This window comes from Phocoena phocoena, chromosome 1 (assembly GCF_963924675.1).
Source record: "Phocoena phocoena chromosome 1, mPhoPho1.1, whole genome shotgun sequence".
NCBI lineage: Eukaryota > Metazoa > Chordata > Mammalia > Artiodactyla > Phocoenidae > Phocoena > Phocoena phocoena.
The window spans coordinates 156,863,252-156,889,341 of NC_089219.1; the positions used below are offsets into that span (position 1 = coordinate 156,863,252).

At 40.1% G+C, this 26,090-nt stretch overlaps 1 protein-coding gene across 7 annotated transcripts in view; it reads right to left on the reverse strand.

The window, feature by feature from the left end:
- Positions 1-23,396, reverse strand: part of RGS7 (regulator of G protein signaling 7) — a 625,816-nt gene extending 602,420 nt beyond the window's left edge. For 6 of the 7 annotated variants that reach the window (XM_065880143.1, XM_065880153.1, XM_065880147.1 and 3 more), the window contains exon 1: positions 21,939-22,016. In XM_065880143.1, the coding sequence (XP_065736215.1) occupies positions 21,939-22,016 (78 nt within the window). Of the gene's footprint in view, positions 1-21,938; positions 22,066-23,255 lie in introns of those variants that run through there. The other variant, XM_065880139.1, reaches the window with a different exon arrangement.
- Positions 23,397-26,090: the final 2,694 nt, after the last annotated feature.

The following is a 26,090-nucleotide window of genomic DNA, read 5'->3' on the forward strand; positions in this document are numbered from 1 at the left end:
TGCATTTATTTTTTGACATGGGAAAATAATCTTTCCAGGCCTTGGTTTCCTCATAGGAAAACAAGAATTTTTTAAAAATTGAGTAAGGGACCTCCCTGGTGATCCTGTGTTAAAGAATCAACCTTACAATGCAGGGGATACGGGTTCGATCCCTGGTCAGGGAACTAAGTCCCACATGCCGCAGGGCAACTAAGCCCGCACGCCACAACTACTGAGCTAGAGAGCCTGAGTGCTGCAAACTACAGAGCCCACACGCTCTGGAACCTGTGCGCCACAACTACAAGAGCCCATGTGCCCTGGAGCCTGCAAGCCGTAACTACAGAGGAGAAAACCCACACGCCACAAATAGAGAAGAGAAAAACCTGCACACCACAAATAAGGAGAAGCTCGCCTGCCACAACGAAAGATTCTGCATGCCTCAATGAAGATCCGGTGTGCCCCAACTAAGACCCAATGCGCTTTTCCCCGTGTTACGCGGGGCTCTCAGGCCGTTCCAGGTGGCTGCCTGTTAATTTTTTAAATGATTGATTAGTTTTTCTTGCCATCCTCGCTAGGGAGACTCATCAAATGAAATATGGGGCCGTAGTTAACGCATCCCTCTAGTGGAATGCGTTTCCCGCCTCTTTTGCCTGTTGGGACGTCTCTTCCTTCGAGAAACCTCTCATTTTCTTCATGGCGTTTATCTCGGTAGCTGTCCAGTTTTCCCAGCACCACTTATTGAAGAGGCTGTCTTTTCTCCATTGTACATTCTTGCCTCCTTTATCAAAGAGAAGACTTCCCTGGCCACCACACTAAAGGAGTCTCGGGGGGGACCTTGAAGATGGCGGAAGAGTAAGACGCGGAGATCGCCTTCCTCCCCACGGATACACCAGAAATACATCCACACGTGGAACAACTCCTACAGAACTCCTACTGAAGGCTGGCAGAAGACCTCAGACCTCCCAAAAGGCAAGAAACTCCCCACGTAACTGGGTAGGGCAAAAGAAAAAACAGAGACAAAAGAATAAGGACGGCACCTGCACCAGTGGGAGGGAGCTGTGAAGGAGGAAAAGTTTCCACACACTAGGAAGCCCCTCCGCGGGCGGAGACTGCGGGAGGCAGAGGGGGGAGTTTCGGGACCGCGGAGTAGTGCACAGCGACGGGTGCGGAGGGCAAAGCGGGGAGATTCCTGCACAGACGATCGGTGCTGACCGGCACTCACCAGCCCGAGTGGCTTGTCTGCTCACCCGCCGGGGCGGGCGGGGCTGCGAGCTGAGGCTCGGGTTTTGGTTTTGGACGGAGCTCAGGGAGAGGACTGGGGTTGGCGGCTTGAACATAGCCTGAAGGGGTTAGTGCACCACGACTAGCCGGGAGGGAGTTCGGGGAAAAGCCTGCACCGGCCGAAGAGGCAAGAGACTTTTTCTTCCCTCTTTGTTTCCTGGTGCGCGAGGAGAGGGGTTTAAGAGCGCTGCTTAAAGGAACTCCAGAGACGGGCGCGAGCCGCGGCTAAAAGCGCGAACCCCAGAGACGGGCGCGAGCCGCGGCTGAGGGCGCGAGCCCCCGAGACGGGCGCGAGCCGCGGCTGAAAGCGCAAACCCCAGAGACGGGCGCGAGCCGCGGCTAAAACCGCGGACCCCAGAGACGGGCGGGAGACGCTAAGGCTGCTGCTGCCGCCACCAAGGGGCCTATGTGGGAGCACAGGTCACTCTCCACACCCCTCTTCCGCGGAGCCTGTGCAGCCCGCCACTGCCAGGTTCCCGGGATCCAGGGACAACTTCCCCGGGAGTACGCACGGCGGGTCTCAGGCTGGTGCAACATCACGCCGGCCTCTGCCGCAACGTCACGCTGCCTCTGCAGCCGCAGGCCCGCCCCGCACGTAGTGCCCCTCCTACCCCCATTCCCCCAACCCCCGGCCTGAGTGAGCCGGAGGCCCCGAATCAGCGGCTCCTTTAACCCCGTCCTGTCTGAGCGAAAAAACAGACGCCCTCCAGCGACCTACACGCAGAGGCAGGGCCAAATCCAAAGCTGAGCTCCTGTGAGCTGTGAGAACAAAGAAGAGAAAGGGAAATCTCTCCCAGCAGCCACAGAAGCAGCGGATTAAAGCTCCACAATCAACTTGATATACCCTGCATCTGTGGAATACCTGAATAGACAAGGAATGATCCCAAATTGAAGAGGTGGAATTTAGGAGCGAGATCTATGATTTTTTTCCCTTTTCCTCTTTTTGTGAATGTGTACGTGTATCCTTCTGTGTGAGATCCTGTCTGTATACTCTTGCTTCCACCATTTGTCCTAGGGCTCTATCCGTCCATGACTTTTTTTTAAAAATTCTTTTTCTTAATAATTAAGTTTAATTGTAATAACTTTATTATACTTTACCTTCGTTCTTTCTTTCTTTCCTTCCTTCCTTCCCTCCTTTAGACAACGAATCACCCCAAATTGAGGAGGTGGTCTCAGGGAGCAGGATTTATGATTTTTCCCCCTTTACCTCTTTTTGTGAAGGTGTATGTGTATGCTTCTGTGTAAGATTTTCTCTGTATAGCTTTGCTTCCAACATTTGTCCTAAGGTTCTATCCGTCCCTTTTTTTTTTTTTTTTCTAAATATTTTTTAATTCAATAACTATATTATACTTTATTTTATTTTTACTGTATCATCTTTCTTTCTGTCTTTTTTCCTTCTTTCCCTCCTTCCTTCCTTCCTCCCTCCCTCCCTCCCTCCCTCCTTTCTTTCCTTCTTTGCTTCTTTCTTCCTTCCTTCCTTTCCTCCTTTCCTTCTTTCTTTACTCATACTTCTACTAATTCTCCCTACTTTTTCTCCCTTTTATTCTGAGCTGTGTGGATGAAAGGCTCTTGGTGCTCCAGCCAGGAGTCAGGGCTCTGCCTCTGAGGTAGGAGAGCCAACTTCAGGACACTGGTCAACAAGAGACCTCCCAGCTCCACATAATATTAAACGGTGGAAATATCCCAGAGACCTCCATCTTAACACCAGCACCCAGCTTCACTCAACGACCAGCAAGCCACAGTGCTGGACAACCTATGCCAAACAACTAGCAAAACAGGAACACAACCCCACCCATTAGCAGAGAGGCTGCCTAAAGTCATAATAAGGCCACAGACACCCCAAAACACACCACCAGACGTGAACCTGCCCACTAGAGAGACAAGATCCAGCCTCATCCAGCACAACACAGGCACTAGTCCCCTCCACCAGGAAGCCTACACAACCCACTGAAACAACCTTAGCCACTGGAGACAGACATCAAAAACAACGGGAACTACGAACGTGCAGCCTGCAAAAAGGAGACCCCAAACACAGTAAGATAAGCAAAATGAGAAGACAGAAAAACACACAGCAGATGAAGGAGCAAGATAAAAACCCACCAGACCTAACAAATGAAGAGGAAATAGGCAATCTACCTGAAAAAGAATTCAGAATAATGATAGTAAGGATGATCCGAAATCTTGGAAGTAGAATGGACAAAATGCAAGAAACAGTTAACAAGGACCTACAAGAACTAAAGATGAAACAAGCAACGATGAACAATGCAATAAATGAAATTAAAATCACTCTAGATAGGATCAATAGCAGAATAACTGAGGCAGAAGAACGGATAAGTGACCTGGAAGATAAAGTAGTGGAAATAACTACTGCAGAGCAGAATAAAGAAAAAAGAATGAAAAGAACTGAGGACAGTCTCAGAGACCTCTGGGACAACATGAAACGCACCAACATTCGAATTATAGGGGTTCCAGAAGAAGAAGAAAGAAAGAAAGGGACTGAGAAAATATTTGAAGAGATTATAGTTGAAAACTTCCCTAATATGGGAAAGGAAATAGTTAATCAAGTCCAGGAAGCACAGAGGGTCCCATACAGGATAAATACAAGGAGAAACACGCCAAGACACATATTAATCAAACTGTCAAAAATTAAATACAAAGAAAGCATATTAAAAGCAGCAAGGGAAAAACAACAAATAACACACAAGGGAATCCCCATAAGGTTAACAGCTGATCTCTCAGCAGAAACCCTACAAGCCAGAAGGGAGTGGCAGGACATACTGAAAGTGATGAAGGAGAATAGCCTGCAACCAAGACTACTCTACCCAGCAAGGATCTCATTCACATTTGATGGAGAAATTAAAACCTTTACAGACAAGCAAAAGCTGAGAGAGTTCAGCACCACCAAACCAGCTTTACAACAAATGCTAAAGGAACTTCTCTAGACACGAAACACAAGAGAAGGAAATGACCTATAGTAGCGAACCCAAAACAATATATAAAATGGAAATAGGAACATACATATCGATAATTACCTTAAATGTAAATGGACTAAATGCTCCCACCAAAAGACACAGATTGGCTGAATGGATACAAAAACAAGACCCTTATATATGCTGTCTACAAGAGACCCACTTCAGACCTAGAGACACATACAGACTGAAAGTAAGGGGATGGAAAAAGATATTCCATGCAAATGGAAACCAAAAGAAAGCTGGAGTAGCAATTCTCATATCAGACAAAATAGACTTTAAAATAAGGACTATTAAAAGGGACAAAGAAGGACACTACATAATGATCAAGGGATCGATCCAAGAAGAAGATATAACAATTGTAAATATTTATGCACCCAACATAGGAGCACCTCAATACATAAGGCAAATACTAACAACCATAAAAGGGGAGATCAACAGTAACACATTCATAGTAGGGGACTTTAACACCCCACTTTCACTCATGGACAGATCATCCAAAATGAAAATAAATAAGGAAACACAAGCTTTAAATGATACATTAAACAAGATGGACTTAATTGATATTTATAGGACACTCCATCCAAAAACAACAGAATACACATTTTTCTCAAGTGCTCATGGAACATTCTCCAGGATAGATCATATCTTGGGTCACAAATCAAGCCTTGGTAAATTTAAGAAAACTGAAATTGTATCAAGTATCTTTTCCGACCACAACGCCATGAGACTAGATATCAATTACAGGAAAAGATCTTTAAAAAATACAAGCACATGGAGGCTAAACAATACACTACTTAATAATGAAGTGATCACTGAAGAAATCAAAGAGGAAATAAAAAAATACCTAGAAACAAATGACAGTGGAGACACAATGACCCAAAACCTATGGGATGCAGCAAAAGCAGTTCTAAGGGGGAAGTTTATAGCAATACAAGCCCACCTTAAGAAGCAGGAAACATCTCGAATAAACAACCTAACCTTGCACCTCAAGCAATTAGAGAAAGAAGAACAAAAAAACCCCAAAGCTAGCAGAAGGAAAGAAATCATAAAAATCAGATCAGAAATAAATGAAAAAGAAATGAAGGAAACAATAGCAAAGATCAATAAAACTAAAAGCTGGTTCTTTGAGAAGATAAACAAAATAGATAAACCACTAGCCAGACTCATCAATAAAAAAAGGGAGAAGACTCAAATCAATAGAATTAGAAATGAAAAAGGAGAAGTAACAACTGACACTGCAGAAATAAAAAAAATCATGAGAGATTACTACAAGCAACTCTATGCCAATAAAATGGACAATCTGGAAGAAATGGACAAATTCTTAGAAATGCACAACCTGCCAAGACTGAATCAGGAAGAAATAGAAAATATGAACAGACCAATCACAAGCACTGAAATTGAAACTGTGATTAAAAACCTTCCAACAAACAAAAGCCCAGGACCAGATGGCTTCACAGGTGAATTCTATCAAACGTTTAGAGAAGAGCTAACACCTATCCTTCTCGAAGTCTTCCAAAATATAGCAGAGGGAGGAACACTCCCAAATTCCTTCTACGAGGCCATCATCACCTTGATACCAAAACCAGACAAGGATGTCACAAAGAAAGAAAACTACAGGCCAATATCACTGATGAACATAGATGCAAAAATCCTCAACAAAATACTAGCAAACAGAATCCAACAGCACATTAAAAGGATCATACACCATGATCAAGTGGGGTTTATTCCAGGAATGCAAGGATTCTTCAATATACGCAAATCTATCAATGTGATAAACCATATTAACAAATTGAAGGAGAAAAACCATATGATCATCTCAATAGATGCAGAGAAAGCTTTCGACAAAATTCAACACCCATTTATGATAAAAACCCTCCAGAAAGTAGGCATAGAGGGAACTTTCCTCAACATAATAAAAGCCATATATGACAAGCCCACAGCAAACATCATCCTCAATGGTGAAAAACTGAAAGCATTTCCACTAAGATCAGGAACAAGACAAGGTTGCCCACTCTCACCACTCTTATTCAACATAGTTTTGGAAGTTTTAGCCACAGCAATCAGAGAAGAAAAGGAAATAAAAGGAATCCAAATCGGAAAAGAAGAAGTAAAGCTGTCACTGTTTGCAGATGACATGATACTATACATAGAGAATCCTAAAGATGCTACCAGAAAACTACTAGAGCTAATCAATGAATTTGGTAAAGTAGCAGGATACAAAATTAATGCACAGAAATCTCTGGCATTCCTATATACTAATGATGAAAAATCTGAAAGTGAAATCAAGAAAACACTCCCATTTACCATTGCAACAAAAAGAATAAAATATCTAGGAATAAACCTACCTAAGGATACGAAAGACCTGTATGCAGAAAATTATAAGACACTGATGAAAGAAATTAAAGATGATACAAATAGATGGAGAGATATACCATGTTCTTGGATGGGAAGAATCAACATTGTGAAAATGACTCTACTACCCAAAGCAATCTACAGATTCAATGCAATCCCTATCAAACTACCACTGGCATTTTTCACAGAACTAGAACAAAAAATTTCGCAATTTGTATGGAAACACAAAAGACCCCGAATAGCCAAAGCAATCTTGAGAACGAAAAAAGGAGCTGGAGGAATAAGGCTCCCTGACTTCAGACTATATTACAAAGCAACAGTAATCAAGACAGTATGGTACTGGCACAAAAACAGAAAGATCAGTGGAACAGGATAGAAAGCCCAGAGATAAACCCACGCACATATGGACACCTTATCTTTGATAAAGGAGGCAGGAATGTACAGTGGAGAAAGGACAGCCTCTTCAATGAGTGGTGCTGGGAAAACTGGACAGGTACATGTAAAAGTATGAGATTAGATCACTGCCTAACACCATACACAAAAATAAGCTCAAAATGGATTAAAGACCTAAATGTAAGGCCAGAAACTATCAAACTCTTAGAAGAAAACATAGGAAGAACACTCAATGACATAAATCACAGCAAGATCCTTTCTGACCCACCTCCTAGAGTAATGGAAATAAAAACAAAAATAAACAAATGGGACCTAATGAAACTTCAAAGCTTTTGCACAGCAAAGGAAACCATAACCAAGACCAAAAGACAACCCTCAGAATGGGAGAAAACATTTGCAAATGAAGCAACTGACAAAGGATTAATCTCCAAAATTTACAAGCAGCTCATGCAGCTCAATAACGAAAAAACAAACAACCCCATCCAAAAATGGGCAGAAGACCTAAATAGACATTTCTCCAAAGAAGATATACAGAATGCCAACAAACACATGAAAGAATGCTCAACATCATTAATCATTAGAGAAATGCAAATCAAAACTACAATGAGATATCATCTCACACCAGTCAGAATGGCCATCATCAAAAAATCTAGAAACAATAAATGCTGGAGAGGGTGTGGAGAAAAGGGGACACTCTTGCACTGCTGGTGGGAATGTGAATTGGTTCAGCCACTGTGGAGAACAGTATGGAGGTTCCTTAAAAAACTACAAATAGAATTACCATATGACCCAGCAATCCCACTACTTGGCATATACCCTGAGAAAACCAAAATTCAAAAAGAGTCATGTACCAAAATGTTCATTGCAGCTCTATTTACAATAGCCAGGACATGGAAACAACCTAAGCGCCCATCATCGGATGAATGGATAAAGAAGATGTGGCACATATACACAATGGAATACTACTCAGCCTTAAAAAGAAATGAAATTGAGCTATTTGTAATGAGATGGACAGACCTAGAGTCTGTCATACAGAGTGAAGTAAGTCAGAAAGAAAAAGACAAATACCGTATGCTAACACATATATATGGAATTTAAGGGAAAAAAATGTCATGAAGAACCTAGGGGTAAGATAGGAATAAAGACGCAGACCTACTGGAGAACGGACTTGAGGGTATGGGGAGGGGGAGGGGTGAGTTTTGACAGGGCGAGAGAGAGTCATGGACATATACACACTAACAAACGTAGTAAGGTAGATAGCTGGGGGGAAGCAGCCGCAAGGCACAGGGATATTAGCTCGGTGCTTTGTGACAGCCTGGAAGGGTGGGATGGGGAGAGTGGGAGGGAGGGAGACGCAAGAGGGAAGACATATGGGAACATATGTATATGTATAGCTGATTCACTTTGTTATAAAGCAGAAACTAACACACCATTGTAAAGCAATTATACCCCAATAAAGATGTTTAAAAAAAAAAAAAAAAAAAAAAAAAAAAGACCCAATGCGACCCAAAATAAATTAAATAAATAAATAAATAATAAACAAATATTTAAAAATAATAAATAAGAAGAAATTTAATAAGTGCACCATCAATTTTATGAGGTTTTACATATATATATATATATATATATATATATATATATATATACACACAAGAAATTAACTGTAAAACTGTTGATCCTCCAATCTTGGGATTGTAAAGTGCTCTGATAAAGAATATATGATTGTCATCACTGATTCTTTACCCCCTGACACTTCTAGCAAAATTACCTAGCACAAAACAATTGTTCAGTAAATATTTACTAAATTAAATTGAACTATTTACATAATTAATGCAGCAGAATTTCTCAATTATATTATTTAAAAGAAACTAGATTTATTCCTAGAAAGCAAATAGGCTGCTTTTAAAATAAAACAAGAAACGTATATTTCAAAAGAAAAAAAAAAATTTTTTCCCTATTACTATCTTACAGATTAAAAATAAAAGGTTTTGGATGTCGTTGTTAAGTTGGTTAGAATTTGATTTGGTCGCAAGTAACAGAAAATCCAAATCATAGTATCTTAAAGAAGACATAAAGATGGCAATAAAACTACTCTGTATGATATTATAATGATGGATACATGTCGTTATGTATTTGTTCAAACCACAGAAGGTACAACGTCAACAGTGAACCCTAAGGTAACCTATGAACTTTGGGTGATTATGATGCATCAGTATAGGTCTATCTTTGGTAAAAATCTACCACTCTGATGAGTAATGTTGATAATAAGGTTGGTTATGTAGGGTAGGGATTATATGGGAAATCTCTGTACCTTCCTCTCAATTTTGTTGAAAACCTAAAACTGCTCTAAAAAAATCTTTAAAAAATATAGAAGAAGAATTCTTAATTTTTAATTTTTCTCTAACATAGAATTATGTAGGCAGGTCAGGTTTGTATGCTGACTCTATAATCATCAGGGACCCAGGTTCATTCCCTTTTGTTGTTCTGCCATCCATAACTCTCAGCTTCTACCTCCTGGCCAAGATGACTGCATTCTAGCCAGGAAGAGTAAGAAAAGGAAAAAAGAAAGGTATACTCCCTTTCTTTGAGGGCACTTCCCAGATACTATATACACCTCTTCTGTTTACATCTCATTGGCCAGAATATATCAAATGGCCATGCCTAGCTGCCTGGAAGCCTGAGAAATGCAATCTTTATTCTAGTGGCCATGTGCCTAGATGAAAATGCAGAGTGCTATTACTACAGAAGAAGAGGAAAAGAAATATCAAGGACAGAGGGGTTTACCACAGTTTTATAAAGTGATAATGAGCTTTGAGTCAAGCAAATCAATAGGGTACAAGTCAAACAAATCATAGTGTACAAGTAAGTTAATTAGTTTCTAGTAAACTTTCAGAGTAAGACAGCAATGAGGAATGCTAGAACACATTTCCAAAAGTAAAGTCCTTTTGATTGAAGCCATTGAAAGTCTCATCCCAAATGACCTATACTAAGACATCTTCAAATCAGTTAATCAGTTCAAATCAGTTAAAAGAAATGTTATGAAAAGAATATACAACTGCATAAAAACAAGATTTAAGATGAAAAGAGAAATTCATTTGAAATTATCTTTCTATACTAATCTAAATGAATAGTAACTTTTCTGGTTAAAATCAATTATATCTCTATTCTTACCTTAAGAATAGAATGAGTGCTCTATATTCACTAACATTTACCAAACATAAATGTACTAAAAATAAAAGAATGGAAAGACTAAATAAAAGTCAAGGAAAGACAATAAATATTCTAATTTGAGAGAGTCTGGAATATTCTTTAAAACATTTACAAGATTCTTTAAGAGATGTGGACTGCCTGTCCCATCCCAGTAGCCCCAAAAGCAGTTACTTCATAGATTCAAAACAAATAAAACTGAATTCATTTTTAAATGTGCTATTATTTTTAATTTTTTTTAGTCATTAAGCTTCATCACTACCATCACCCAAAAGAGTCAATTATGGAGGTTTCACTTTAACTGTAAACTTGGAAGCTAAGGATAGAAAGGACTTTAAAGACCTCCCCATTATTAAAAAGGTAGCTCAGAAATCCAAACAAAAATAACAGAATTTTGGTTAGACATAAATCTAAGTGGTCATGTAGTTCATAGGTCAAACCATTCCTAACTGCAATCAAATCTCTTTAAAAGTTCACAAAATCTCCAAAGAAGATATGAAAATAGCCAATAAGCAAAAGATGCTCAATCATTTTGGAAATGCAAATCAAAACCACAAAGAGATGTCACTTCATACCCATTAGTATAACTACTATCAAAAATAACAAGTGTTGGTGAGAATGTGAAGAAGTCGTAACCTTTGTGCACTGCTGGTACGAATGTAAAATAGTGTAGCCACTATGAAAAACAACATGGTGGTTCCTCAAAAAATTAGAAATACGATAACCATATGATCCAGCAATTCCGATTCTGGGAATTAAAAGCATGGACTAGAACAGATATTTATACACCAATGTTCATTGCAGCATTAGCACAACAGTCAAAGGTGGAAGTAACCCAAATGCCCATCCAATGATGAAAGGATAAACAAAATGTGGTATATACATCCAATGGAGTATTTTTCAGCCTTAAAAAGGAAGAAAATTCTGACACATGCTATAACATGGGTGCACCTTGAGGAAATTATACTAAGTGAAATAAGCCAGTCACAAAAGAACAAATACTGTATAATTCCACTGATATGAGGTACAAAGAGTAGTGAAATTCATAGAGACAGAGAGTAGAAGGGTGATTGTCAGGGGTTGAGGGAGAGGAGAATGGGGAACTGCTGTTTAATGGGTACAGTTTCAGCTTGGGAAGATGAAAAAAGTTCTGGAGATGGATGGTGGTGAGAGTTGCAGAACACTGTGAATGTACTTTATGCCACTGAACTATACATGTAAAAATGTTTAAAATGGTAAATTTTATGTTAGATGTATTTTACCACAAAGAAAAAAGAAAAAGAAAGAATGATAGACCCATTTGAGCAATATGAAAAAAATGATAAAGCTCATGGAGTAAAATATGCCATTATTTTAAGGACCTAGGACAAATTATCATTTTATTTACCTTTATTTTACCTTTATCTTCCTTAAAAGTACTTATACACACTAAAGAATTTATATCTTAAATGATATACTTTCTGAGATTTGCTTCAAAATAACCAACTGGGGGAAATCCGAAGTGAGGAAGCATAAATGAAACCAGATCTACCAGCAGTTAAGAATTGTTGACACGATGTGATGGGTACATGAAGATTCTTTATATTATTTTTCTCTACTTTTGTATTTGTTTGAATTGTGTATGATGAAAAATTTTTAATATTTATTGTACATTTACCATATGAAACAGCTTTAAACAAAACCATCAAGAGCCAATGAAGAGCAGCAAATTCTAAATTCTAAAATATGTATAAGAAAGACAAATTTTAAAGGGAAATCCTCCTTATGTGTCATCACTTCCACTTACAGAGAAATCCTTTGGGGGCAGCATTTATAGGTAATAGTTAACATATATTAAATGTTTCCTACTTATCCAAGCTTTACATGCACTATTTATAATAACTTATCATTATTATTATTACTATCTCCATTTTTCAGAGGAGGAAACTGGGACTCAAAGAGGCAAAGTAATTTCATTCAAGTGTACAAGTATTAAGTAAATTTTAAGTCTATGGAAGGAGACATTTGGTTTTCTAAGGGATAAGATCAACACTCTTGCCTCCTCTGTCTCCATAAATCTCTGAAGACTTTCAACATTAGCTTAGCTCAATTTAGTTCATTTATTGAGTACTTACTAAGTGTCAGAAGCTGGGCACTTTGGGCACTGTGCTAAGCACTCAGAACTGCAAACAGAAGATACATATCAACATATTTATTTCAGAAACCAGATGACCCAATATAAATAAATTTTCCTAACACCCAGTTCTTCCCTTTTCACAGCAGTAATCACTCTACGATAAGTTGTCTGACATCTGTCCTCACCACTGTAAAATAAGCTCAGTGAGGGCTCAAACCCTATCTATCTAGACCACAACTCTATCCCCAATGCCCACACAAGGCTCAATCAGAGCTGAGGCTCAATGTATGTATGGTGTACAGAACTGAATTTTGAGTGCGCTGTCCATTCACTAACTTAAATGGAAGCAACACAGTGAAGAGGCAAGAATACGGTCTTTGGATCAAGCATTCATTCATCTATTCACCCACTGATTCATGTGCTTAGGCACTCAATATTCAGAAACACCTATTATGTGCCATTTTTCTAGGTGCTGGGAACACAGCACTGAAAAATAGGAGTCTCCACCCTCGTGGAGCTCACCAGCTCTGTTACTAATTCCTGAGCGATCTTGGGCAGTCACTTAGTCTGCATAAGTCACTTTCAGCTTTCTTATTAGAAAAACAGAATGCTAATAATCAAAGTGCAACATACTTTAAGGAAATCAGGTAATACAGATAAAAGCCTTGACACTCAATAAATAACAACTATTCTAATGAACAATAAACCAAAAGTCAAAACCCAAAATACTAAGTATAAAACAGAGCAAGTGACAAATGGCATTAATTTCCAGAGGAAATGCAACTAAAAAAAGTTCAGCAAGAGAAATATTATTAATAATATGTTCTATGTGTACTTAATTTTCTTCAAAATGCTTTGGTATACATCATTTTAAATATTAAAGGTGAAAATTTTCCCTAGATTTCTGTACTAGAGAAAAACTTTCTACTGAACCAGTTTGCCTAACGTTCAAAAGCTTCTGTGTGGCCAAAGATGGTTATGTAGATTTATATTGGTCTTGACGTCTTCCAGCAATGACCAAATGGGGGAAAGCGTGTTAGCTGGACTTCTACAGGACCTACAGCCATGGGGACACTCAGCAAGCAGGGAAGACTTGGCAAGGAGAGTTTTGCAAAGTTTATTCTTGCAAGGAACCTCAGTAACTTCCACAATTCCCAAAAAGAGTCTGTATTACCTGTCAATCACTCTCAGTCAAACATTCTCACTTATACTTCATCTTTCCAATGATTCTGTAAAGTAGTCTCCAGGAGAAGTTAACACACTTGCCCAAACTTACACAGCCAGTTGGGGGCAGAGCAGGAATTCACATCTAGCCCTTCTGACTTGGAGACTCTGTCACTCCGTCATGAACTACTACTTTCCCTAGACTGCTGCCTTCCTTTCAACATTCTGAGACATATGAAAGAGAAGTGAGCTTAAAAACAATGGATTTCTTTATAACCCAATGTTAAACTCTGAACAAGGATTCCAACCACTTTAAATCCCTTTTACCCAGGGCTTCTGGTTTTCCCTCAGTCTTATTAGGAATTGGAATGGCTATGATGCATGTTTGAGACACCATAAGATAGAAATTAACTGGAATACTTTCAACATCAGCAAATCATCTGAGATGCTGCGAGTGCACTTCCTGGAATATTCATGGCATATGCAGACTTTAGTCTTACTGAAAGACAGCCCCTATCATCTGACCTCTGGAGGGCCAGCCTCTGCAGACAACTTAAAGTCTCCGTAGGATGAAAAATAACAAAACATCAACCCTTGGTGTCATTTATTATAATATCTCCTAATATCTCCTTAGCAAACCATGGTCCTCCTTTAAAACCTTACATCTGTATTATTATTTTAAAAAGTTGTTTGTTGGGCCCTACTTTGTTGCAAGCACTGCAGGCCAAGTCTCAAGCTAAGTCTAGCATTTTCTTTTATCTCTTCTCTTGGCTTTGATGCTGTTTTTCCAAAGGTCTTTATTCCATAATCACTATGCTATCAAATATAATAGCCACTAGCCACAGGGGGCTATTTAAATTTAAATTATAATTAATTAAAATTAAATATAATTTATAATTCAAGTCCTTGGTCACATCAGCCACATTTCAAGCGTTCAACTACCCTCTGTGGCTAGTACCTACTATACTGGACAGTACACAGAATATTTCCATCAAGATAGAAAGCTCTATTGGACAGTGTTGCCACAGAGCATCAAATTCTGGGTGTTCATCAGCCTAGAACTTCCAGTGAGGATCAAATCAAAGACAGAACTACTACCAGGGTAGGTCAGTCAGTCTAGTTCCCAATCTTATCATTCCTGGCGCTCCAAATGCTCAACTATAGTTGAAGGGAAAAGGGAATCTAGTAATCTATTTATAATGGGTGATTAAATATCCTGGAATAATCCATAGATGCCACAGAGTAACCAGGATGCTGATTTCTTACTGAAACTGAACTACAAACACAAGACTTACTGCATTTATTTTAAGAGAGAGACACACACACATCACAGAAAGACAAATAAAGACCTCAATTCAACCTGTGTGACCTTAGACAAATCATGTTACTGACTTCTCTGATCTTAAATTTCATAATCTGCAAAATTAAAAAGTAGATAAATTCTTAGTTTCCTTTTACCTCTGAAATTCCAGAATGCAAAGGCTTTATTGAGTTTACATAATACCTAAGTAACTATGCAGACTTCAAAGATATATTAGATAATAATTCAAAGGGCTTATTAAAAATAGAAGAAGCTAGCTATATTGAACTAATAACATAAGACAGGACGCTCATTGTGTCATAAAATGGTATTACCAAATCATCTTACAGAATCTGCCTTTTTAACTACCAGAAAGACATGACTGGAAGTGGTTAAAATGTTCATATTTTCACCTTTATCAAAAAATATAGCAACATATTGGACCCCATGGAACATACAAGGTGCTTCATTAAATAAATAGTAATAAGAAAAGAATAGTTATTAGAATTATATATAATGTAACTATTACATATTATAAATTATGTTATAATTATAATTGTATAATTATTATTATAGCATTTTTGAGACATTCACTGAGGGTCTAACATAGGCTACCTCATTTTATCATCAAACAGCTCTATGAAGGAAATGTTTCCTTATTTTTTGTCATTTTATACATAAGGAAACTGAAATGAAAGGAGTTAGGTTGCTAAACCACAACTGCAGAGCTAAACAATGGCAGAGCCATGACTTAAAACCAAAACCGCCCAACTGCAATGCACATGCTTCTACTTCAGCACACTGACTCCTTAAGAAAATTTTACTTGCTAATCACCAGAAAGGACCTAACATAAGAAGGCTTCTAGACTATTCTTAAGAACCCAGCTAGAACAAAGCTGCCATTTTCCTACATATTTTTCCGGAAGACAGAACAACTTCTCTCCCTGGATAGGCCCCTCAGTCAAAATTTTTTCTAGCCTAGGCCAGGTGGCAATTTTAATGGAGCTGAAATAACCTTCATGATTGTCTATTAGAGTTCCAATGTCCTGAGACCTTTGTTAATTGAATTAGACACAAGACAAAGGGAATTAAAAAGAGGGAAAGTTAAATTTTCATATTGCCTTGGGCAAATGGCAGAGAAGTGGGTCTTTTTTTCCCTAAGGAACTGCATACCCACATTCACATTTACAATTATTTTATAATTAGATTGATATCTTGTAAGATAGAAGCCTCTGTAACTCTGACATTCAAATGCCTCCTTTTCACAGCTATGAAAGGGGGAGCAAGGGCCAACTACTTGTGTTGCTTGTTTTCCACAATATCGTTTTCAAGGAGACTTAATATTTATTAAGTCACTAAACTATCCAAATCCAAAATATTTTCATATTCTCTGCAGTGATCACATTCCATCAACCATACTACTGAAATATACCCTGCTTTCCATCACTCAATAGAGCCACAAAGGCTATTATAAGGCAATAAAATTCCTTCACAGCTTCTCCTTTCTACATCTGCACTTTCCTCTGATCCATTAGATTTGGGGAGGTTGGAGGTGAGAAACGGAAATAAAATTCAGGCCACAAATTCTTATCTTAATCCCACAAATAGTACTGATAAGCAACAACTGGTGAAAAAGCTCCACCATGAAAGGCTTTCTTGCTCTGAACTCAAGTTAATTATTACCCAAAATTCAACATTAAATTATTACTCATAAAATGTCTCTATCTACTTCTCAGAAGTATCATAGATGGTGGTCCTATCCTATCTCAGGACGCATTTGTGTCACTGAGGGAAAAACAGGTCTGCATTTGATTCAAACAGATTAAATTCATATTTATAGTAGACAACATCCTTTAGTCTAGGAAGGTGCTTTCAAATAATGCATATAGAAGAAACTCCATTTTGGAACTTTTTAGAAATGGAATCTTTCTGATGCCCGCCTCCCATCTGAGCCCCTAATTTAGAAATCTGAGGGGCCTAAATGCCTTCTGTGATTATCCATTTGCAAACATTCCTTCCTTTTCCAACAGCCCTTTCTCTGGTCATCACTTAGAAATATTCTTTACTGTACTAACATGTAGCTGCACCCTATACCCAGACAGATCAAGATAACTAAGGTTCAAAAATGTCAAAGGCTATTTTTCATAATGGAGTTCGAGGAGGGAGGAACGTGACACCTTCAAGGTTGACCACACTGGACAATCCTGAAGTGACAGATGCACTGAGTTAGTGCCAAAAATGTCAGCTAACTCACCCCTAAGAAACTAGTGATGTCTGTGACTAAATCTTTTCCAAAGAAGAAAACTAGTCACTCCCCTCTCTTGCAGATATATCTGTTTTCACAGAACAGACTTACTTCAGAAAAAGCTTTCAAAGGCAATGTCTAGGTCAAGCCAATCAGCAGAGGTCATCTTCCTACTGGGCTGATAGCTCCCATTACACCTTTATGTAAGAAAGGCCAGTGGTCCCATCTTACTCTGCAAAAAACAGCAGTCTTAATCTTTCAAGACTAACCTTTTGCCACTACCACAATATAATACCGAGTTTAAAAGCACCTGAATGTCTGTGTATAACAGGTACTCAAACAAGATGGTACCTGCTCTCATCTCCAAAAGACATCATTTTCTCTTTCACAACTAAAATGAGCAGCATCTCAGGGAAAATTACATCTTCACCCTAGGTCTTTTTTTTAAATATTTATTTATTTATTTGGCTGCATGGGGTCTCAGTTGCGGCACACGGGATCTTTAGTTGCGGCATGCGGTACCTAGTTCTCTGACCAGGGATCAAACCTGGGCCCTCTGCATTGGGAGTACAGAGTCTTAACCACTGGGCCACCAGGGAAGTCCCCACTTAAGTCGTTTTTGAAAAGTGAAAAGAAGAAGCAAACGGAATGAGAGTGACTAGATGAAAAATGAAGAGAGAGGAGGGGAAGAGAGAATGGGTAAGGGAAAAGGTGGGGGGGAGGGGAGAGGCATAGTGAACTTTATAGGTTTGCTATTTCCAAAATATGTGTTCATTCCACTAAAACAGTGAATGAGGAAAATATTTTCATTTTCTTTTCTGACAACTGGAAGATAAACTGTTGCTGCAATAATAACAGAAAGTATTGGTCATTTTGAGCATTCTTGCTAGTAAGAAGCCAGCATTCCAGCCAATATGAAATATTGGCCCCAAGGTGCCCTAGAAATTTTGTTTTTCAAATGCAGGAACGTCAGCTTCTGGACAAAAAGTGATGTATACTGTCTAGTGGGCAGCATGCTGGCCAGACACCAAATTTAGAATGTGTCTCCTTGTAACCCTGGGTTCTAGCTCAGCGATCCTTTACAGCCAGTACCACCCCCAGGAATGAGAGTTTTACCCAAAGCAGACCAAGAATGACAGTAGTGTTTGAGTTCTGAGTTTTCACCTCTACATACATTTCACCTCACTACATTTCAAGAAGCTAGTCTGAATCCAAGGTGAGTTGGAGCTAGGTGGGTCTCTTCTTAAAGAAGTTGATTATTTCTATTCCATTCTAGTTAAGGTCTATCTGAAGGGAGCTTAGGAAACCCCAGAAATAAAAGTGGTTAAGCTTCACATTTTATAAACTTTTGAATATTTTCAAATACATAAAATGACATAACCACACTAACTTAATCACTTGCTTATAAAAAAAAAAGCAGCATTATAAATTGAAAAATTTGTAAGGAAAATATTTTGTCCATATGGATTTTTTTAATGTACCTCTTATATCAAGTGAAGCCTACAGAGAGCCCTCACATTAAGCCAAAAAGGTACTGGCAAATATCCGAGACTGATTTGCAGGTACCAACCCTGATTGTGAGGCAGTGTGAGACAGGCTGGGACCTGGGACCCTTTGCTGCAGTGCTTGCACCTGGATGAACGTCTCCTGCAGCAACAGAATACAAAGAAACTATAAGGGACTAAAAATAACTGTGTGCATGTGCAGCTGGGGCAAATTATGAACAAGATACAAAAAGACCAAAAACCCAACTGCCACTTATGAGGCGTTCAGAGCAAAAGCAGGGTGCTGTGCATGATCCCTGCACCCAGCACCACCAAGGGAGTGGGCAGACCACCCAAGCCATACCTCCAGTCCAGCCTCCTGGACCCGCCCCTACCCTCACCCCATTTAAGGGACCAGCTCACCCTCCACTCAGGCAGCAAGCAAGGGGAACTGTTCCTTGTTTTCAACCGCTGTGCTGCAGTGGGCATCCCAATAAACCCTTGCCTGAATTTCTCATCTGGCCTCTTATCAATTTCTACTGATTAAGGAGTCCAAGAACCCTGGTCGGTAACAGTGTTACTAATGCCTGTAGCCCTCACTATGGCAGCACTCACTCTGCCTGGAGGATCATAGTTCTACCCACTGAAAATACATTTTTCCTGAACATCGCTAAGGAATTCTCCATGGAAGAAAGATCCCTGGAACTTTCCCATATTTTGAGGAATTCCAATAACCCATATGAGGATAATCATAATGGAGAGACATCAGATGAACACAAGAAATTCACAAATTCCAGCTCTTTTCTGTGCATCACACTTTGACAACCATTCACTGTTTTCTCTGCCGCACAAGAATATTCCTAAACCTCATTCATAATCTACCAAGAAAAAATGGAAACAGCACATGCATATCTTTAGTAGGTATAAACCATCAGAATCCTGGGCAGTAAACAAGAGGTGGCTTGCAGGGAGGGGAAGTGGTGAGAACACAGAACCCACTTTAAGAACTGTGTTTCAACAGTGAGCTAGAAGTAGAAAATTGGCATGAATCAATAAAACAGCAATCTCTCTAACTATTCTCTTCACTGATACTAAGCAATGCACCGTGAGGCTGAAGCTCTTTCCTAACCTTTGACTGACTTCATGATTAATAAGCATTTGTAACAAGTCACTTATTCTTTCATGCAGGTTGAGCAGTTGACATATGGAGTCAACCTACTCCTTTCCTTTTTACCCCTCTCCAACTATTCTGCTGTTCTTCACATTAAAATCTGGCCTCTACTGAGAAGATATTAAATGTCAAAGCCCACATAAGATACAAAAAACAGAGGTAAAATGGTCACATAAAATCATGTTGTATGTCTGCCTACAGACATGGACCATTTGACTTGGTAACCAGCAAATGCTAACCAAGAACAACTGTGTTTCTTTATACAGATTATCTGGTATTTCTTTATATATTATTATTTATATCACAAACAAAAAGATATATGTTCAGAGAATAAAAGGATAGACAGGCAATGCATAAGTAAGCATTATGAGTAAAATTTACTGGTGTCAACTTTTTTCCAACAATGATTTATCAGGGAAATCTTTTCTAGAAATAAATTGTATGTGTCATTACCCTAAACAAAAAGCTAGGAAAAGGAGGGCAAAGAAGTAGCACAAGCAGTTCCAACCTTACCCAACAGAATACAAATGCTTAAAAGAAATGAGGCATTACATTCTCTCCCTGAAGTTATCATAACCTGTTAATTTATAAGTAGCCCTAACGGCAATTTGATGCTAAACAACAATTTATAGAGTGTTTCAAAATTAGCAGTATGAAGCTTAGGTACACTAAATAATCCAATAACTATCTATAAAACTCCTAGCCTCATTTTTCACATATTCTCATGATAACTGACTAAATGAGACACAGACTGATGTCATATTAAGTTTATTTCTAATCAAGATTAACTGTTAGGTGTCCAATCAATTCAACCCCTGATCTTTTAATAGGGAAACAGAGAATATAGTGTTTGACCTAACAAAAATAGCTAACTACTGATAATTTTACAGAAGTCCAACTTTCGACATTGCACAAACCTATAAGGTAGAATTTACAATTCTCACATCCTGCATATTACAATATTCAGTCATACAAAACAATAAAGAATATTATAACTTCTTTAAAAAACACATAACTGCCCCTAAGATAGTTCTTCTCAGAACCACATCTATACAGAATGGGCAATATCCAGTAATTTAAATCAGTGTAGGAAAATAATAGTAATAACTTAGGCCCAAGTGGATTATTTTCTTGATTTATCCAGTTGGGATGCTTTAAGACTAAAATAGGCAATTTTTTTTCCCTGTGGGAAAAAAGTTTTATTGTGCTATCCCAGACCCACAAAAGTGCATTCATAGGTACACAATACACTATGGTCTACAAGGCTAGCATTGACAGGATGTCCATGCATATTCACATCAAAGCAATAACAAGATTTCCTCAAACACATATCATCACCACCTCTTAATCATCCTGGCTCACACAGAAGGAGAGTTTTCATTTAGTATAGGTCAAGGTGGAAAGCTTTTCATCTTTATTCATAACCAGTTCTGATCCTCTAGCAAACTCATCCTAGACTCTTCAATGTGCTCACACTAATCAAAATCTTTAACAATTTCCTTCATTTCGAGGTCTGGTTTCCTTTTTACAATTGCTAGTGTTAACTAAAGAAATCTTGCCCCATAAGCACTATAGATAATATGCTAAAGAAAAATAATCCCAGCATAAAAAGCAATAGAAACAAATGGTACAGAAGTTAATTAAAAAATACTGCTTCCTTAATTTTAGGAAGATTGTTGACTATAACCAGAATGAACTTACCTAAGCAACCACTCTGAAGCATATACAATATTCAAATACACCTTTATTATGGTGGCTTTAAAGCTAAGATTTAACCAAAAAAAACTGGAATTGTTTAGTTAAAAGTAAAATCATTAAACCACCCATACATTCATAGCCACATTCACTCTTGCCCCAGAATTGCAAAGTAGTCTATTTTCATTTCTAAAATGTTATACATTTATATAATCATTATAACCTAAATGCTTAGAAGGAGTATAAGAAAAAGCTTCTAAAATCTATTACAGATGCTATAAAATCATGTATGTAACAAACAAAATATGTGGGATGTCCAAACTTGCTGCTATTGCTGACTGTGGATTAATCTATGTAAGATCACCAGGGAAAGTGTGAGAACACAGTATGAGTAGCCTCATTTACTTCACTGTGTCTCTACACATATGCATTACTTGAGAATGTCAGATCATCCTCAAGTATAATGTGCAGTCACTGGGGATTTGGAGAATCCATAAGACCACAAAATTGATCTGAGGGAAAAAAAATTCAAGGAAGCCAGAAGTTTCCCTTTTTCCACGAAAGTGAAGAAATCCTTACCTTTCTGTACACCAGCATGTTGGGTGATTCATCTGCCACCCCATTGCTGGTCTGCCCATAATTATTCCCCTGGGCCATGTCACCACACACGTGGTCCACTCTTAGATACAAGAATTATCACTCCTCCCTGCAAGAGTCAGAGAGACATCAGTGAGATCCTAATGGTAGTAATTAAGAAAGTTGACTTTTTTTTTTTTTTTTGCGATACGCGGGCCTCTCACTGTTGTGGTCCGGAGCCTGTGTTGAGGGGCACGGGCTCCAGACGCGCAGGCTCAATGGCCATGGCTCACGGACCCAGCCGCTCCCGCGGCATGTGGGATCTTCCCGGACCGGGGCACGAACTCATGTCCCGTACATCGGCAGGCGGACTCTCAACCACTGCACCACCAGGGAAGCCCTTAAGAAGGTTGACTCTTGATTCATCTTCCCCATCCACAGCACCCATCCCACAATGGAGCATGCTTAAATGCTGGGGCTGGCTTGCAAGAAATAGCACAGAAATAGATTAAAAAAAAAAAAAAAAAAAAACTGAATTTACACCTACAGTACTCCCAGGGAATTATAAGTAAGAAATGAATGACAATCTTTTAGTTAAAATAGTCATTTGACTATGGTTTTAATTGACTTGATTTTCTGGGTACTCATTTTTTAAAGTGTTTAAGGCTCACTGAAAAAAAAAAAAAAAAACCACCGTTACCATTTCCATCCTATGAGTTCTCTTCTCTCCCAATACTGCATCTCCACAGTATCTTCGGTGTTTTCCCCGAATGGGCAGAAAGGCAACACCCTGTGGCAGCACACTTTCTCCCAGGTGTCTGGCTAGTTTCCCGCATGCAGGCGCATCAGAGAGGCCCATTCCCCGAGCCATTCTCCAGTCATGTGTTTCGCCTTCATTCCCCTAGGTCTCCCGCACAGAGTCTGGGAGCTTCTCCGACTTTCACCTGCCTGCACTGCCGGCCACTGGCTCCTTTCCCCTCGGCCCGCTCGGCTTCGGAAGTCACGGCGTAACCCTGCCCAACCTTTGCAAGAAGGCATCAGAAGGTGTCCCGGAAACAAGACCAGGTGGGAGGTCGGCCCTTTAGGCAATTACCTGGGTCACCGTGAGCAGCACCTAACTGCGGAAGCCTCAGAGTGACCAGGCACTGAGGGGAAAACAAGCAAGCCCAGCTCGCCTGCTTGGCTCTCACGGCGGCAGCAAATGGCAGGCGAGCCCAAGCCGCGCGCGGGAGCCGGGCCAGCGGCAGTGTCAGCCCCGAAGACCGGGTCGCGGGGCTCCGGGGCGCCGCCTCCCGCCAACCCCCACCCCCAGCCACGTACCTTCTCCTGAAGGTCGCGGCCCGAGGCGCCTTCTTCCCAGCGGCTGGGTGCGGCGGTGTCAGCGCGCGGCCAGCTTCATCACCTCCGCGCGGGCACAGGGCTCTGACGGCCCGCGCTCCGCCGCTCCCTCCTTAGCTTCGCTTTGCTCCCGGGCTCTCGGACCACGAGCGCGCGCGGGCCCGAGACGCCCGGCCCGTGCGCGCGACTGGGGAGGGAGGAGGGGACTGTCACGTGGGACCCGGCGTCCGTAGGTGCTGGCTAGGGGGCGGGGCTCGGCTCCGCGCGGCCTCGCGGCCCCTCCGGCCCCGCCGCCCCACAGTCTCCTCTGTGGGAAGCTGCCGCCCTGCCCCCAGCGCGCGCAGCCCGGGCCCTTGCACACCCGGCCCGGCGGTGTGCGCGCCGCTGAAGGCCTGGCGATGGGAGTGTAAGCCGGAGAACAGGAAGGGCGATGGGTAGGTGGGTGGATGGATGGAGGCATGCAGGAACGGATGGAACCCCTTGCAGCCGGCAGTTTCGTCACGTGCCTGATGACTTCGCTGACTGTGCGAGCGAAGCAGATGATTGTTCATCGTTAAGCTTAAATAACGAGAGTAGAGAGAGATTGAGACATCCTAGGAGTGAAGGAAATGTCCAGGATCAAATGAGTCATTCAGCCCGTTTGCCTGCGACTTTCACAGCTTCCTCCTAAGTTAGAGAAACGGGAAATGATCTGGAGGCTGCCAACTCGAGGGGAACATCTTGCCACCTGTTAAAATGAAGGCACATCCCCAATATCTGGTTTCTCTCTCTGACAGATGGTGCTCAGAGGAACTTTCACCCACTTACTCTCAACCTCCAGCAGTTTTCAAAGAAGGTGTGGGGTGCCGATCCTCCATAATTATTCTTCAGGTTGCTGTCACTAATTCTTCTGTAAGGATTAGAGCCACATTAAGAAGAAAAATCACTTGTGTCCCAGTTATAGTAAAAGGAATTTGTGTGTCTGGCTTTCAGGGGCAGGGTTGTGAAGTTATAAATACCTGAAGTTTTCCTTGCACAGCTGGGCCAGGTGTGGTGGAGAGACAGAAAATAATCAAGCCAGCCCCTCCTAACATCCTAGGTAAGAATAGAACTTACCCCTGGTCAGGACAACTGTTCAAAGCAAACCCAGGGGCCATGTGCACCAGTGCATTTCCCCCGTCCCACCCAGGTCCTGTCAGGTTTCACTCAGGGAACAAATATTTATTCAACCTATCCTCTGTTCTAAATACTACAGGGCAAAGATTACTAGCCCAAACTACATTTACACACACCCTAGTCTGACCCATCTCCCACTCTTCCCCAATTCCCAAACTGTTTCCATGGTGTGCTCTGGAAATTGTGATCCTTTTCAGCAAAATTGCCATTTTTTCAAATTCTCTATATATGTCCTTAACCTTCTTACCATAGCCAAAAACTACCTCTTCCCCTTCAGCCCCTCTCTCTTCCCCTTCACTCAGTCAACTCTGGGAAGTTGTCATGAACTGGATTAATAAGTTTGGAAAGAATAACGGCATATTCACTCAGTTTGAACATTTTTCTCTTAAGGTGGAACTACCTGAAACAAGCAGTCATTCTCCTTCACATGTCGAGGTAGAGGTTCTGTCCCTATAGGGGATACCCAAGCTCAGCACTGATGGAACATTCCCATCAGTCAACAAACTAACAGAATAGAGCTAACATTTCATATTTTATGAATGAGGTGTAAAATATACCCCATCCATCTATCCACCCATCATATAGATTATGATATCTATATCTATGTGTAGATTATCTTAGGTAAGATATGTACATAAGATATCTATATGTAGATACAGTTACAGATAACGTGTAAAATCTCCCTTGACACACTTCCCACTTACTCCTGTCCTATTTTTCTGCTTCCTTTTACACCAAAAACTTCCTCACCCGAACTCTGTCTTGAACCCATTCTATTCTGACAGTGACCTCCTTGTTACTAAATCAATGGTCAGTTCAATTATCATGTGAATCAACTTTTCAGAAGTTAAAGTTGATCCCTCTCACCTTCTCAAAAACTTTCTACATTTGGTTATCAGGACACCGCTGTTATTTCTTTCTTTTTCTTCTAGTTTTATTGAGACATAATTGACATACAGCACTGTATAAGTTAAGGGTGTACACCATAATGATTTGACTTACATATATCATAAAATGATTACCACAATAAATTTAGTGAATGAAGATCCGCCATCTCATATAGATACAAAAGAAAAGAAAAACATGTGTTTTTTCCTTGTGATGGGAACTCTTAGGATTTCCTCTTAACAACTTTCATATGTAACATGCCACAGTGTTAATTATATTTAATTATACTTATCATGTTGTACAGTACGTTCCCTAGTACTTATTTAAGTTGTGACTGGTAGTTTGTACCTTTTGGCTACCTTCATCCAATTCTACCTCCCCCCCACCCCTACTTCTGGTAACTGCAAATCTGATCAGGTTTTCTTTGAGTTTGTTTGTTTTTGAGGTTTAATTGACCTATGAGGCTATGTTAGTTCCTGTTGCGCAGCATTCAATATTTCTGTACATTTCAAAATGATCACCACAGTCAGTCTAGTTACTGTCACCATATGAAGATAGTACATAATTATTGACTATATGCCCCACACTGTACATTTCATACCTGTGACTCATATATTTTGTATCTGTAAGTATGTGCCTCTTAATCTCCCTCACCTATTTCTCTCATCCCGTCACCCCTTTTATTTCTTTTCTACATTTCTGGCTGCTGTTTCTCAGCCTCATTGCTTGTTCCTCTTTATCTTTTTCACTTCTAAATTTTGGTATGCCTCATAT